The following is a 17,795-nucleotide window of genomic DNA, read 5'->3' as shown; positions in this document are numbered from 1 at the left end:
CAGCCAGTGGCTTAAAAGTGGCCTGAGCAACTGGAAGTCTAAATAAAGCTTTCTGTCAAACATTGTAGAAAGAAAACTTTCAACATTTTGAAATTTTTAAGATACAAAATGTAACTCAGAAGATATTGAAACAGTTTTCTCTTAAAGAAACAACTATATTGTGCAGCAAGAAGCATTGTAAAATAAGTTAAAATAACAACAAATTAATCCAGGCTTTTTATTTGCTAGATTAAAAAAATTAAGGCACAGAGAAATGATTTTCTCTAAATCACAAAGGAGTGGTAGAGAAAAGATGCATAATTAATTTTTTTCCAATCAACTGCATTCTTTTTTTAAAAAAAAACTAACAACATAGTTTCTATTTTTTCTAGGTTCTGGATATGTACCTAAAAATGGAAACCAATGAAATAGTTTAAAATATTGCTACTTTGTTAAAGCAAGCTCAGAAAAATGTTGGTTGATGAATTAACACATTCTCTCCTTGGGTGACTAAAGCACCACTGAATCTCAGTGATAGCAGGGTATTCTTCAATAAGGTTGCACACTTCGAATTATGTGCCAGGTACTATGCTAGGTGTAAGGAACCAAAACTCGGACCAGGTCACACAAGACCATGATCTACCATAGGAGATAGACTAGAAAATAATTACATAACAGAGTTGCACATACTGCAACACAATTATATACAAATTATGTACAGTAAAAATGCTGAGCTTGGAATGAGCAATGAGTATAGAGGGAATGAGGAGATGGGAGTGGGAGAGGTGATTTTTTTTGAGCAACTTTCAAGCATGCTGAGTGTGCCAGGTAGGAAAGCAGGGGATGCCGGGGGACTCTAAGAGATGGTATGGGTTAATAGATTAAATAGAGTGCGAAACGAAATGTATTTTTCACAAATAGGTTAGTTCTGCTGGAGTGTAATATGCACAGGTAGAGGAGAGAGGAGTCTAGAGAGGTGGACAAGAGGCAAGATCATAAAGGAGGCTTGGTCAGAAAAGCAGCTGAGAGGTTTTAATCAGGAAAGTGACATGGCTCTACTTCTATTTAGGTAGAATGTTAGGTAAGTCTCTAAAGTGAGACTTACCTAACACTAGGGGCAAAGTGACCAGTCTGGGAGATAGATATTCCAAAGACAAGTTACAATCATAATGTAAATATACTGTACTTTCAAAATCAAATGTCTTAATATTCAGTAAATATGAGATCCTTAGCTTCTGATATGATTCTTAAGTTGTCTCAGAATCATATTCAATAAATTGTACTTCAGGTGGGTTCAAGAATAAAATATTTATTTCTCATAAGAGGGTAAGAAAGTAAATTTTTATGCCTACAAGTCCTGGCTATTTAAGGTCTGGAGATTGGGTATTAGAGAGAAGGCAGTTATTCTTTTGTCCTCTTTCAGAAATAAGTATTTTTAGTCAGAAATAAGGGCTAAGAAATATGCCACTGGACAAGAATTAGTTCAATGTATGAATCTCAAAAGTATAAACCAAAGCGTCAAAAATGAGTAGATACTGTTTAGATTTTTTTTTTCTTTTCTCTCATTTACTAGATTCTTTTGTAGCTGACTCTTCTATCAAAGAATTAGGAAAGATATGTAGTGATGAGTTTTGAAGTTATTTCTTTAATTAAAACAAATGAGGGGAGGGGTACCGAGATCAGATACATTTAAAAAATGAGTTTCTATTTCTCTATCTTATCACTTGGAATAGTGCTAAAAAATAAAAAGGTATGATGTAACTAACAGGTCCCGAGGAAATAAAACCTCAGGTCATAAAATATGACTAACATTTTCTCATTTTTCTGTTAATCAACAACACAATTCTACAAATAATTTTAAGTCTCTGTGCTTTAATCTTGATTCCTTCCTTCTTCTGGAAATGATGTAAATTAAGCTATCCGAGTGAGTAAAGATATATAACAAACAACTTTTACTTAAAACCACATAGGGCTTCATTTTATAGAAGAAAGGCCTGAAAAAGATACTTAGTCTCTGAATTACCAAGAGCTTATTGGTGATGGCTCTATCCAAATCTAGTCTATTCTTTTACTCTATTTAGCGCAAACATGAGGCAAAGGAGCATCTCTTTCTAAATCCATTCTAGTTTTCAGCAGCTTACTAGAATAAGAAAGAAATAAAAGTAAAGGTAAATCAGTAAAACACATGAAGGGAAACCTGAGAGAAACTATACTATTTTTAAAGACCATCTACTTTTAAGGCTGTATGAACCACCAGATTTTTACTATATTGAAACTTTATATAAAATTTCTTCACTCAAAGTAACTAAAAATTTATAATACCTGCGTGTTAGAGTAAAAGCCTAACTTGTTGTGCAGCTATTTATGTTTAGAACTGTTATATAAAAAGACTTTTAAAAGTTTGTTTACATCACTCTTAAAGAATTTCTCTTTTGTGATTTATAAATGTATATTTTAAAGTTGTACATGATATAGCTCAATAAATTTACATTGTTGTGTTTTAAATGGAACTTTCAATATTTTCTTACTTTCCACTTAGTACTGCCACGCCTACTGTGCTCCTGGGGGTGGACATAGTGGCAACGAAATTCCACTGGCGAGCCTGAGGGTCCCATCGCTCCACTGTGTTCAGATAGCTCCAGCCATCATGCCCTCCCACTGCATACAGGGGGCCTTCCAATACAGCCACACCTACGAGGAGGCAGGGAAGAACGACTTTACAACCACGTTTTACTTGAAACAGAACTACAATGAACCTTAAACATGCAAATATAATTAAGCAAAAATTTATGATATAGATATCTGGCATCCTCACGGCTTTTCTTGGTAGATAGGTTGCTGAGTGAGGGGGAGAAAAAGCACCATAGCTCTGACCTTAAAAGTTTGAGAGATAGTATGTTGAGGCCCAAGAGTGGCGAGTTGTTAAAAATGACACTGGATGCACATACTCCATATTTAAAACATTTTTCAGTAATATTGATTTCAGATATATTTCAGAAAGCATTTTTATTCCTTTTCCCCAATTAATTCAAATTCACGAGATTTTACTACAGTGCCAGGCACTTACTAGAACAGCAGATGAGAGCTCTGCCCTTGTGGACCTAATATTTCAGTAAGAAATATAAATAAAATAAATTTCAGGTATTGATAAATGCTACTAAGAAAAACAGAACTGATTAAAAGGGTAGAAAGGGTCAAGGGAGAACTCTCAGACAAAGTAACATTCGAACAAAAGTGTGAATGAAGTTAGGAAACCAGATATGGAGATACCTGGGGGAAGAGAAGGTGAGGTAGAGGGCACAAAGGCCCTGAGGCATGCCTAGTGTGTCTGCCGCATGCCTAGTGTGTCTGCCTCACTGCAGGGAGGCCAGTTTGCCTGGCAGGGTGAGGGGGATGTGTAGGAGGTGAGGGAGAGTGTGGCGTCGGATCATGCAGAGTGGTTGGGCTATTATAAGGACTTTAGATTTTATTGTAAATGAGATGGAGAGCCAGCAGAGGTTTTTGAGAAGAGATATAAAATGATGATAGTCAGGTGAGATATATATGGAACATTTGAGGTCCGAAATACAAATTTTGTGATACAAATATATTTTGAAAAATCATGGCCAGATGAGCTATAAATATTCATTATTCATATATGACCCAAACTAACATACCCTTCCACTCACTTGTGCTCTACCAGTATTGGCTATTGTAGACGCGCAGATGTACACACATGCACACACACACACACACACACACACACACACACAGAGCTCCAATTATATATACTATATATCTAACTGTGTTCTTGTGTGTGTGAGAGAGAGTAATCGAAGGGTTGGAAACAAAAATAATGGGTCCATCTAGTCTAACAACAGAAATTGTAGCAGCAGAATTACTTTTCCAAGTGACATCTTCAGATAATTCCCTATATAAAGAGATAAAGTTTCTCATGTGAAGATTTATAAGTTCAAGTTTAAAACATTATTTATTATAAGATGAATTAGTAAAAATAGATTTTTGAATGATACAGAAATTTGAAATAAAAGCTTAAAGAAGACATTTTGAGCTATATGATCATTCTCCTTTGAACTTGCTACTGTTCAACAGTCTTTTGCAGGGTATCTAAAACTAATGATAGTGTTCATGCACAATCTAATCCACACGAAACATGGCTGGACCACAGACAGTCTCATTCTGTAAACCAAATCTATAAGAATTTAATGCTGTTAGAATTACGTTTCTTTTCTCCATGGTAGGGGAAAGTCTACAGGTGAATGAACCATCTATTGATCCTAATTTTATGGTCAACCCAAATTTTAAGTCTCTTTCATGTTGCTTTTAAGATATACTTTCCCATTCTGTGTCTATGTAATAGGTGATTTTATGAATTTGAGAGTAATATTTTACAGAGTTCTTAAAGTTCATACAGTTAATTTTAAGCTCCTCTCTCTGTACCTTAGCTCTAACCCTTTGATTTTACCTCTACCAAACTTGAAACGTAAGATCACCTTTCACTGAAACCTAATTGCAACTAGTAGAATCCTTTGTCTCTTTGATCTTTTGCTGTACTCGCTACCATACCAATCTTCATGACTAGATAATTTTCATTGTCTTTTTGGAGCGGACCTCTACTCTGGTGCTCGGTATCAATAAATTGAGTATAGTAGAAAGCTGTGCTATCTAAACTCAACTATGCCTTTGCTGCTACTCACACATCTTTTACTTCATCTTTTATGATGACTTATCAAGTTCTTCATTGCAACTATCTTTAAACCCTTTCCAAACTGTGATAAACTGACAATATGGCCATGAATTCTTTCTATCCCTGAATGCATGTCTATTTGCAACGTGACTCTGTAGCTCTTCCAACCAAAAGGAGGAATCTATTTCTCTACTCCATGAAGCTGGGCTTGCCCATGTGTCTGGTTTTGGCCAGTAGGATGTTAGCAAACATTATGCAAGCAGAAGCCTGAAAAGTGTGCACTGGGGCATGCTGTCTCTTGCTACTTTTGAAAACCTGTGACTGCCACCATACAAAGAAGCCTGGGTGAGCCTGCTGAATAGATTAGGGGCATTGGCCCAGTTCCCCAGGCCAAAAACCTGCCCACCACTACACATGTGAGTGAGGCCATCCAAGATAAATCAGCCAACCTGCCAGCCTATCAGAGAATCATGAGAAAACACAGCACTGGTCATCCAAGAGAGCCCAGGCTAGACCAGCCTAACTCATAGATGAATAAGCTAAATAAATGGTTGTTGTTTTAAGCCTCTAAGTTTAAGAAAGGTTCATTATACAGCAAAAGCTGGATGATGTACTTATATTTCAAGCCCCATCTAATTTTTATTTTAATTTCCATCTCCTCACTCTCTTCGAACATTCTATTTTGCCTGTTCTTTCTCCTGTGAGAAAAGAGAGATCATTTGATACAAGATGGCTAAATTCTTTTCTATCAGCTCAGAGTGAGCCATCAGTTCCCAGAGGGTACAGATATAGTGTCTTCCACATTTTTTTCATATCTACAGAGCAAAGAGCATGGTACATAGCACATGTAAATCGATGTCTGCTCAGTAAATTATTGAATACAAAAATGAAAAGTCTCTGTCATTACATTTTCTGTGCCATTTCCAAATTTTTCTGGGTTTTATTAATTTCTGATTAAAAACTGTGGAGTACAGATAAAAGAGAATAATGCTGAGGATTTTTAATAAGCATTTCAATTAGGTTAGATAACACTAATTGTCAGAACACGTATGTCAAAAGGTGGCTTGTCAGTCCATCCTGCTGCCCTAAAATACTCGTGTTTTCACTTGTACTAGCTTCATACACACATTTATGTATATGCTCATTGTCTCTGATAACAGAGCATGTGAAGAAATGCTTGGTGACTGCTGCTGACTCAGCAGCTGCCACAGTGGTCTTCTGCCTGGCGCAGAATGCAAAAGTGCTGCGGAAGTCTAATATATGACATGATGAACAATCTGCAGTTATACTCACCAAGGCCATGCCTATGCGTGGACATAGGAGGCATCACACTCCAAGTTTTTGTTTTGGGGTTGTAGCATTCTACAGTATTCAAAGTCTTCAGTCCATCTCGTCCACCGACCACATACAGTTTGTCATCTAACACTGCAACACCGAACTGCAGCCTCCTCCCATTCATATTTGCCACAGGAGTCCACATATTTGTACGGAGATCATACTTTTCAATGCTTGTTGCTCCTTAATAGTAATATATAGAAGTTATGTAAATAAAAAGCCCACATGACTGAGTATTTTATGAAATTACACATACACAAGTATAATTTTATTAGCACTGATAATAATTATTTTATTATATTCCAATAAGCTCCTACATTATCTGGCCCCTGCTGAATTTCTGAGATAGTCTGACAACATTTTCCAGAGCATACACCAAGCTCTGGTATCAAAAGATCAAGTGAATAAGGATTACCTGTCAGGGAAGGCTGAGAAAAAATAGCCAGAGTGTGAGGAAAAACAGGGTAATTCAGTGTCACAGAAGCCAAAAGAAAAAAAGTTTATAGCAAGTAGGACTAATAACAGTATTAAGTGCTACTGAGAGGGTTGAGTAAGACGAAGACTAAAAAGTATTACTGGATTTAACTACATGGAAGTCACTGGTGACTTTGAGAGTTCCTTGTCTGAGTGGTTGAGACATAGTTGGGAGGTGAGGAAGTGGAGAGAGTGAGCACAGATAATTCTTTTGAGAAGTGTGGCTATACAAGGGGAAGATAGAAATTTCAATATGGGTTGAGGGAGATTTTGTCTCGTTTTGCTTTTAAAATTGGAAAAACTTGAGTTTGCTTAAATGCTAATGGGAAAAGATTTAGTTGTAAGGAAAGAAGCTGAAAATACAGGAGATGAAGGGATCTTAATTAACAGTGTATCTGTACCCTCGGGGTTCCTGAGAAACAGCAAAGGGCAGTATGAGGGCAGAGGTGAGGGTCAGGCCTTCACAGGAGGAGGGAAGAGATACATATCCCATTGTATCCAAGAGGACAAGAGTCTAAGTGTGGATCATGTGCTTTGGGAACTATGAGTGTGGGAAGTTTAGGAAATAGCTGCCCGATGGTGTCTACATGTTTTTAAGAAATAGGAGATTCAAAGAACTCTTGTTCTCTTTTTCGAAGTGAGACCAGTGGCGTTAAGAAAACCCATCCTCATCCCCCCAGTTATGAAGAGTTTGATTTGCATCTACTTTACTTGTCTCTTCTAAGCTTCTAATGAAACGTGCTACCAGTGCTATTCTTATAGAATTACAATCAGGACACACGTTTATTTTAAAGTATTTGTGACAATTAGTTATGAGAACACTGATACTATTGATAATCTAAAATATAGAAATAGTTTTGTTATGTATAGAGAGAATATTATATTTTCTCATTACTGTTTTTATTTTTTTATCCTACAAAATTTTTGAGTTATTTGCAATAAATACCAAGTATTTTTTCACCTCTGTATTTTCACAGCACCATATAATAGACTCATTTGCACACAGTAGCTGTTCAAAAATATGTTTGGATTTGAATAATCCTTCTCTATAATTTTAAGCTATAATGAGATTTTACCCACATGCTCAGATTATTTTATGTAACAGTATACTGGACTCATTACTTTAAATTCAATCTTAAGAATTTCTTCATTAAATAAAAAGACAATACTAATCATCTTTCCTCACTAATGAATTTAAGAACATTTTATTTATTTTGAATTTTAAGTTATTTCTCTTAGATCTAGTTCACCAAGCAGTATCATAGTCTTATAAATTGGTAACTAAAATTATTTTACTAATATCAAACTTAATTTTTACATAAAATCTTAAACAGTCTGAAACATATCATATGTGTATACACACACACAGAAAAATAACAAAATCCTAACAATTGCAAAACTTTATGTAAAAACTTAGAACTTTCCTAATTTATACTGAATGATTAACCTTTAAAAATAGTAAGTACAAATATAAGCTAACATTTTCTTAGTGGCTGTTTAGAACCATTCCCAGCTGATTGTTGAGCTCTATACCAAACAGATATATGATGGGACCAAGAAGCACATGATCAGGCTACCATCCAACTAACATGAATTACTCTTCATTATAAAGACATTGGGAATAAGATAATTAGGCCCAGAAAGACAGCGTGAATAGAAGGATAATCAAATGGATGCATACACCTAGGATTTAAAATCGAAAGCATGAATTATAAAGAAGTAGGGACAGTGGATGTAGTTTCTGCCTCTTTCTTAAAAGCCTTCTAATAAATTCCTTATCTGCTTAAGTAAGCCAGAGTTGGTGTCCATTAAAGAACAATGAATTAACGAGTCCAAGTTCTTAAGTCTGGGAGACATGGTCAGAGAAGATTTGAACACATGACGTCTGAGGTGAAAGCTGAACATCAAATAGGATATTGCATATGAGGTGGAAATATAAGAATAAAATCAAAATAAGAGAGTATAATTAATACAGGGATAACAGTTAAAGCCTCGAAAAGGAGAGGGGAAGATAGAGGGGAAGAAGTAGCACTAGTAATGGCTATAAAACCAAGTGCCAGTTCTAGGTACATAGTAGATACTTAATAAATATTTGCAGATTTATTATCTGGACTGTGAAGATCTCCAAACTTTTCAAATATTTATACTATAGCTCTATCTGTTATCTTACTTTGTTTTTCATACCATTTAATCAAGCCTATACTTAGAACTTCAGTATCTATAAATACATAGCCCTATGTTATATGCTATATAGTATAATACCTATATCTTTACATCTTGGTTTCCATGAACCTAAAAGTCAAATAATAAGACTTTCAATTTTTTAAATAGTCCTTAGAGATACCACATAGAAAAGAAATCTTTAGACATGATTATGGCATTGAGTGCTTTAGTCATACAAGTAATTCAAGAGATGACAGAGAACAATCTTCATTCAACAAATGCTTATATTGATGATTTTTATGTGCAAGGCACTGTTCTAAGCTGTAGGAATATATTAGTAAACAAAACAAAATCCTTGCTGTTCTGGGGCTTACTTGGAGGGAAGAGGTAGACAGACCATAAACAAATGTATCAGGTATTACAAAGAAACGTGAAGCAGAGCAAAAAGATAGAACGTGGTAAACAAAAGATCAGAAAGTGATGGGCGAGAGATTGCTGCTGACATTCGAGAGATCTGAGTGAATAACTTCAGCTAAGAATCCAATATCAAGGCACAGAGCATCCTAGTGACAGGGAACAGCTAAAGCAAATTTCTGTGGTGGGATGTTTGACACATTGGATGAACACGGAGGCCAGTACAACTGGAACACATGGAGGGAGGGGAGAAGTAGAATGAGCCAAGATCTGAGAGGTGGCCAAAGTCAGAGAGGTGTTATCAGGGGATTGCAGAATTAGTACTAGGAATTCAGGGGAAGAGGAGATCAACGTATACAGAGGATAATACACAGAAAGCTTCTAGCACAATCCCTGGCACTGGGTAGGCAGTATATATGATGTTTGTTGCTATTATTGTTACTGTTAGTAACAACTGTGACAAGAACAGTATAAAGAACTGTTGCCCCAAAAGATTATTAAATGTTTTTTAATACCTTTTGTTGAATCCATTCCTCCAACGGCAAATAATGTACCAACAGTTGACTTCCTAGGTTTTGTCCGAGGACTTTGTAACATGGGTCGTCTCTCTGGTAATAAATGATATTTCATTGCTTCCATAATGAGTTTCTGACATTCTATATCATCCCGAAAAAGTGCATTATTTTCCATGTCTGCAAGGAACTGGGAAAAAAAAAGGTGAGTGTATATACTGAATGACCAAGAAAATAGTAAGGGTAAAAGAATACACTATAGTTCATAAACGGAAATGATCTCATTTAAAAAAAGTCTAAGTCTGGACACCTATTTTTAAGTAAAATATGCAACATTAACAAGATTTACATTTTAAATATCATTAAAAAATAAAAATTGTGAAGGATAAGTGGTATGCTCTAAATCTTAATAGTGCTTTATCTCTGGGTGGTGGGGAATCTTGATCCTTTTTAATAATCTTTTTTACTACTTTTCTTTATTTTCCAGATTTTATAAAATAAATCATTTTACCTTCTTAATTATAAATAATTTAAATAAGTAATAATTATAAATTGATTAATTACACTGTCTTCTCTAAATGCTGCTAAAACAACAGCAGAAACAACAATTACCTGTTTCTTAAGGGGAAAAAACTAACCGGCAATTATTCTAAAAGAATTAAAATCCCTGTGCTTCACTGAATCCTATTTTTTTACTTATGTAGTTTTATATAAATGCATAAAGTGGTTACACCCTTTAAAAAATTAAATTTCTTTTCCTTTTGTGCTTGGTTCTCCATCCCGATGTTTACTACCTCTTTATTGCTTTATGTTTTTTCATTTAAGATATTGATTTATGTGAAATTAATTTTTAAACAGAGTATGAGTTGAAGAATATTTTTTATTTTCTTCCAGATGGATAGCCAAGTCTTTATGAGCACTGTTTATTAAATAATTTCCTTCATTTCCAAAGGAATTGAACCTTGGTCATATATTACATTCTCATAAATATATCTCAGGATATCTGAGATCTATTTTTTGATTCTTTATTTGTTCCATTGGCCTTACTTGTCTATTCCTACTCTAATACCATAATTTTTACAATGTCTTTATAACATTTTAGATTACTTGATATAAATCTACCCTCACTGTTTATTTTCATAGTTTTCTTGGCTGTTTTTAAGATAAATTCCCCCTTTACCATTTTGATCCTGTTGTAATTCTAATAGGAACAGAATTAAGTTTATTTATTAATTTTTGGAGAATTTACATTTTTAAGATATTAAATCTTTCTGTTAGGAAGCCTTTCCATTTGTTGTACAGCTTTCTTCATATAGGTCTTATGCCTTTTTTTTTATTAAATATATTCCTACATATTTTATTATTTTTATTGCTATTGGAAATGGATTTTTAAATTTCCATTTTGTTTTGTTTTGCTTTGTTTTTTTTTTTTGCTAAAAGAGATAAATCTATTGATTATTGTATACTTGTATTATAACCTATTTTACCACAACCCTTATAAGACTCTAGCCAACAGTCATATAATAATCACCACCAAATAGATAGTTGACATCTTTTTCTAATGTATATGCTAATTATTTCATTTTTATTTTATTATTGCAATTGCTAAACCTTCAAAGCAATGTTTAAAAATTAGAGTGATAGGGAGTATTCCTGTTTCTAGTTTGAATTACTATGATTTTAGTGTTTCATTATTTAAGATTAATAGTTGCTCTAGCATTTAGTAATCCATCTTTATTATATTTAGGTTGTTTTCTTCTCTAACTATTTCACTTGAGTTTTAAAATTAAAAATGATTGCTAAATTTTTTCCAAATACCTTTTATACATCTATTGCTATGATCATATGGTCTTTTCTCCTTTAAGTTATGATATAATTAATAATTACTTTGACCGATTTCCTAATTCTCAACCATTCTTTTATTCCTGGATAAAGACCTTCCTAGTCACAATGTATTATCCTTTTGATACATTGTGAGATTGCATTTGACAATATAAGGTATATTTTACATATCACATAATTCATCATTTCAAGTATATAATTCAATAATTTTTAGTAAATTTACCAAGTTGTACAACTATTACCATAAAACAGTTCTGGAACATTTTCATCATCCCAATTAGATCATGCCTGTTTACTGTTAATCTCTGTTCTCATCTCCTCTCCCAAGTGCCAATCTGTCTCTATAGATTTGCCTTTTTTAGATGTTTCATATACATAGAATTATATATGGTTTCTTGTGTATTGCTTTTTCATTTAGCATGTTTTGAGGTTCATTCACCTGTGTATCATGTATCAGTACCTCACTTCTTTTTTGCATTGAATACTAGTCCACATGTGGATACACTACATTTCATCTATCTGATCACCAACTGATGGACACTTAGGTTGTTTCCGACTTTTGGCCATTATGACTAAAGCTGCTAAGAATATTTGTATGCAAGTCTTCATGGAGATATAGATGTTTTCACTTCCCTTGGGAGTAGAACATACTCCCAAGTCATATGGGTCATATGGTAAGTTTATGTTAACTTTGTAAAAAGCTACCAAATTGTTTTCCAAGGTGGCTATAGCTTTTATATTCCCACCAGCAATGTACTTGGTTCTTGTTCCTTCCCATTCTCGCCAACCACTGTTACTATCTCCTTTTATCTTAGCCATTTGAGTGGGGGGGAGGGGGAAATGTAGTTTTACTTTGCATTTCTTTAATGACTAATAATATTGAGAATATGTTTATGTTTTGATAATAGAAGAGAAGAAAGAGTCTCTAACAAAAGTCACTGTAAAAAAGTGTGGCATTTGGAAACCTAGGACAGCATGCTAACAGCAAAAGAACCAAATTAAGATGTAAGTCTGAGGATCTATGTTAGAGTTCATTTGTATGACAGGTTATTAGACTAAATGATCTCCAGAGTGACTTTCAAATAAGCTGTTATGGCTAGGATTATCAGCAGTATCCTGGATAACAGAAAATTTAAAGATACCTGAGAATCATGCAAATATAGTACATAAATATTTGCAACTGTACAACTGAAGTAAATTGTCAGATTACTTAATTACACAGATTATTTTTAAGTCTTCTAGAAATTTTCAGATTTTATATTTTCGTTTAGAAAAGGATAAGAAAAAAATTATACTAGTATCAATAAAAATATAACTCTCTTCTTTAAACCTGATTTCAAGAGAAATGTTTTATGATGTTATTTTCCTAAATTGTCACCAATTCGTGCAGTTTCATTCCTATGAATTCATAACACATTTACCTCTGAAGAGGGAGGTCTTTTTTTTTTTTTTTATAAAACATCAGCACTGATTTTTGCCTCTGTAAGGGAGAGAGCAAACAGTAACTTTTGCTCAAAACAACTTGAAAATAATCACCATTATTATTTGTAGCATATTTTATTTCACAGAGCACTTTTCTGATCCTCAGAATAATCCTGTGAGGTGGTCAGAGAGGATGTTAACTCCAACTGACAGATAAAGAACCTGAGGTGTGTGAATATGCCAAGTCACAGAGTTTTAAAAAGTCAGAGCTGGAACTATTACCATGTCTCATTAATTTACATATTACCTGAATCCTGCATTTAGTGGATACTTAATAAACATGTGGCAAACAAATTAATCTGAAATTTCTGGTTCCTAGAGTCCAGTGTTCCTTTTATTAGCAGATCTAAACTCTTCAATTGCTAGGATAAGTTGGTGGCTGAGACAAATAAAATTTCTAACCCCAAAGCAACAATGTTACTTAATTGATGTAATTTAGGTAGCCAGACCTTCTGGGTTGAAAACATAAAAATTTTTTAGTTCACTACCTTTTCACCTAAACATTTCATAGGAATCTATGTAAAAAATATAACCTTATCGGCTAGTATAGCAAAGGAAAAAACCTACAGGCAAGTACATATTGATATAATCAGCATTAAGTGAATACTCACACGTTGATGAAATTATGACATTGATTTTAAACAATCAAAAATAGTTCACCTGTGGCGCAAGAAGAGGTAGCCTAATATAAGCCAAAAGTCTACTGAGGTCCTTCCGTCGCTGCTCTAAATCATGACGGACCCAAGTAAGGAGTGCGTTCAATACTGTCTCCTCGTTAGGGATGTTCATGTCGTCACTGGCCAGGAGCTTTGCAATTTCACTGGCTGGTAACAATACAAATTCCTGGTTTCGAATTACTTCCATGAAATGTTCCTAGAGAAAAAAATATATCATATAAACAATACTGTTCCTTCTATACATCACAGTTTATTAAAAAAGAAACTAAAAAATTTTTAATTAGCTGCCAAAACACAGTTTATACTTCAGACCTGCCTTACAATGTAGTACTGGTCTTAGGAAAGAAATACAGTAGAAAATAACATTTAAACTATAATCATGCTGTTACACTTTTTATTTCTATGTAAGTAGAATGAAAATGGTATATTGTTTATTACATTTTAAAAATGGACCTGCAACTTTTAGGTATTGTTTTGCCCAAGTTAGGGAATAGTTTTGGCAGGTCTTTCAAAGGAAGATAGAAAAAATGAATTTGACACTGAGATGTATGATATTCTAACACTAGATTTGTAGTTGCCATAGATTTTGGCCAAAAGTGGAGCCAAATACCTGGGTGAGCTGTGAAGTTATTTCTCTTACCTACATGCTGGTCAGATTTCCCAAGACCATTCTGGACCTTACAACTATCCTAAAACCAAATGGGCCTTTAAAAAGTGTTTTGATGTTATTTATAAGACCACCCAGGATTTTAGGTCTGTTTTGAAAACTTTAACCACCTCTAATCTGATTTGTGTACAAGCTCTCATAGGAAAAAAAAGCCAAAGTAAAAGCATTGACCTAGAATGTGCTGGGACTCCGGGACCTTAGACTGATGATGACTCAGTGTCGGCCACTCGCTAGAATCAGGCCTAATGGGAGATGGAAATGGCAGATGGAAATGCCCTCAGGTGTCAGAAAATGACCTTTATGAAGCTATTATGCTAAACAATCCGAAGAGAAGAGAAATTTACTCTCTGGTATACAAGATCACCAATCTTAATGCTTGGATTGTTTACATAGTTATAATATAAATGCAAATGCTAGACATATTGTCCTTTAATATCTTTCGGAAACTTCCTAATGTGTTGTGGCTGTTTCCGCATATAGAGTTTTAGTAAAATAGCTAAGCCTGTTTAAATTAGAGCTAGAATAAGGACTCCCAATAACTATCTTCTATATTAAAATGAGAGTTATATTTTCCATATAGCCTGCAGTAACCCAAGTTAGGTATTAATCTAAAATATATCTCAAGTTGACATTTCTTTCTGTAGAAATCTTAAGAGGAAAACCATACATGAATAATTAACTAAATTCAATTGCTTCAATTCATCATGATTTGTTAAAGATGCCAAAATGAATCTATTTTAAATGATTTATTATCATTTTCAGAAATATATTTTAATAAAATTTCAATGCTGAGGTGGTTTCAAGCAAACTGTTCCACTCCATTATATACTGACATTATAAAATGATTTGGTAACATATAGCAAAAGCTATAAAAATGTTGAAGCTCTCAACCCAGTTACCCCACTAGTAGTTTCACCCTTAATACATAATTTACAAGAGGAAAAAAAAAGCTTCTCTAATGATGCTTATCTGTATTACTATTTGCAATAGTAAAAAATAAGAAATATCCAGCTAGAGGGCATTGTAACTCAGTGGACTATTAAGTAGGCATTAAAAATTTCAAGGACAAAGATCACATTGATACATGGAAAGATATCTGAGACTAAAGAAATCAAATACACATTTCTAACTGCTCAAAAGTATATAATACAGTCATCAACATTTCTATAACAGTGATGTAACTACTGCAATACTTTCACATTAATTGCATTTCATCACTGAGAAAAGGACTATTATATAAATATTCATTTTGATGTTTAGTTGTTAATATACCTATTTCAGAATAATGCCCATTCCAATCTAGTATAATTCATCTTTAATGAAAATCAAGCTTTTCCTCAACTTATAGAAATACTACTGAACTTAAGGTTAAATTCCAAGTGCTTTTCAAAAGCATCAGGTTTTGAAGTAGGTATTTTAGCAGAATTCAATATTTTTATAGGTTTTCTAGATTGAGAAACAAAATTTTAAAATTTTAAATTAAATGTTTATATATATTATATAAATACATACTGACATTAAATGTTTGTAATGACATAATCGGTCTTAGATTTTTTTTTGTAGAGGTTAAATGACTTGCTCCAGGTCAAGTTCAGAGGCAGTCAGAACAAGAACAAAAGTTTCTAGATTTCAGGATTACAAGAAGGAACTCCTCATCCTTTCCTACTTGTATTCATGCAGGATCAGTGGACATCCCAAGTATGTGCGCCATTTACCAACTGTGGCACTATGCTTACTTCACATTTTGAGTCTATTTTATGATACAAACATCTATCATGCTACCAAACACTTGCTAGCATTATGCCCCTTCTCCCTTTGGAACAGTTTTTAAGCAAATAGAATTACTAAAGGATTTATTTAAACTGAAGATTGAATTTTGTTATACATTTTCATTCAGTTCCCATAGCAATTCAAATCATACAATCTGCCTCTAAATTACTTATTGTTATTAGAATTCAATTTCATGTCTCTTCAGCAACTGAATAATATCAAATAATGGCTTGAGAAAAAAAAAAAAAACTACCACAACTAATTGGCTATGAAAAGAGCTTTAAAACCTTGAGGTGCTTTAAATTTAATTTATGTCTAAGCCTTTAAAAAGCAGCAGTTTTGCCTCTACTGTAAACGACTGGAGATCTAAATGCATATGAATGTTTTCATGTGAATAAAACTCCTTCCTAGAAAAGAGATATTGAAATTATGAACTGACTATAAAGGTAAAAAAAAAAACCTAGCTTTATTTTATTCATAGTCACATTATTCCAAAAAGTATCAGAACCTGTGCTATGAAGGTTAAAATGAGAACTCTACAAGGAAGGATCAAAACGGAGGGGTAACAGTCTTTCGAAGGACTTAATTTAAAAGATGTTAACCTAACAGGATGCTAGGTCTATACAATATTGTTCTGTTACACAATCTCTATTTTTTCATTTGAAGCACTTTGGCCATCCATAAACAAGAATATTTTTGAAAAGTCATTATACCACAGGGAGAAAATGAATCATAAAGGTTGTGCTTTTGTATGAGTGCTTTTGCTCAGGCACATAAATCCCTAATCATGATGAAGAGTGTAATCTATACAATGATGATTTCATTTATGGACTGGGTATACTATGTGTCAATTACTGTTTTAAGTGTTAAACTTCTATTAACTCATTTAATCCTCACATTAAGCTTATGAAGTAGGTAGAATTAATCTTCGCAACAGTTGTAAATATCTATTATTATAACTTTTCCAGATCTCTATTTCTCTAGTGAGAGATTCCTAAAATATTTATCAAACCTTCACTGATAAAAAATTTTGGTGGAAGGATGAGGGATGGAGAGGAGGGTTAACAAAAATGTCTCCTAAAGGTTAATAAAATTAGCGATGTGGATAATTGATATGTATATATGAATGTTCACATTCTTTTCCTAAGAAACTCTATTGCCCTAAATGAAGCACTTAAACAACAGCCTTCCTTCAATCATTACCCAGGTGTGAAGACCCAAGTGTGGAAAGATGGTCATTCCTTAACAATCCACATTCCTTCTCTCTCCCCTATCCCTCTAAAATTAAGGCTATGAAGGAGGGGCCTAACAATATACTCTTAACATGCCCTTATTTTCTTGCTGGTTGAGATCAATCTGTATCCGTTATCTTCCAGGCTTCCAAATCAGAACCCCCTGTGACTAATGTTGAGCACATAACTTGTTATAATTAATTGGAACATCTTTCTATATTGCTAAAAGTACTTCTTACACATGAGATTTACCCTTAATCAAAGCTCCTCTTCATCCTCCTATCTTTTGTACTAGTACTGCACCAATACGCTATAATTGCTATCACCAACTTCCATCAGTGAATATGTGGGCAATTTTAAAATTCACCCATGTGCTACGAGGTAAAATGTTTGAGAGAAAATCCAGCTTTAAAACACATATCTGAAAATCTTGAATAGAACGGTCTTAAGCCACTGCTCTGCTTCTTAGTAACTGTAATAACTGAAAGCTTGACTCATATATCCAGGAGAAATATTACTTGGTGTCTTCACCTCATAACTCAGTGAAAATATGATACATTA

General features: G+C 33.8%; 1 protein-coding gene across 3 annotated transcripts in view; it reads right to left on the bottom strand.

Annotated features, from left to right (window-relative positions):
* The window catches only part of KLHL5 (kelch like family member 5), a 61,362-nt gene that overhangs the window by 9,916 nt on the left and 33,651 nt on the right, over window positions 1-17,795 (bottom strand). For all 3 annotated transcript variants that reach the window (XM_016140676.2, XM_036227616.1, XM_016140679.2), the window contains 4 exons: window positions 13,549-13,761; window positions 9,568-9,754; window positions 5,960-6,184; window positions 2,508-2,670 (listed from right to left, as the gene is read on the bottom strand). In XM_016140676.2, the coding sequence (XP_015996162.1) occupies window positions 2,508-2,670; window positions 5,960-6,184; window positions 9,568-9,754; window positions 13,549-13,761 (788 nt within the window). The remainder of the gene's footprint in view (window positions 1-2,507; window positions 2,671-5,959; window positions 6,185-9,567; window positions 9,755-13,548; window positions 13,762-17,795) is intronic.

The sequence above is a fragment of the Rousettus aegyptiacus genome, unplaced genomic scaffold, assembly GCF_014176215.1.
Source record: "Rousettus aegyptiacus isolate mRouAeg1 unplaced genomic scaffold, mRouAeg1.p scaffold_m13_p_10, whole genome shotgun sequence".
Classification (NCBI taxonomy): Eukaryota; Metazoa; Chordata; class Mammalia; order Chiroptera; family Pteropodidae; genus Rousettus; species Rousettus aegyptiacus.
The sequence above is the reverse complement of the archived record's forward strand: the minus strand, read 5'-3'. Positions and strand labels throughout refer to the sequence as shown.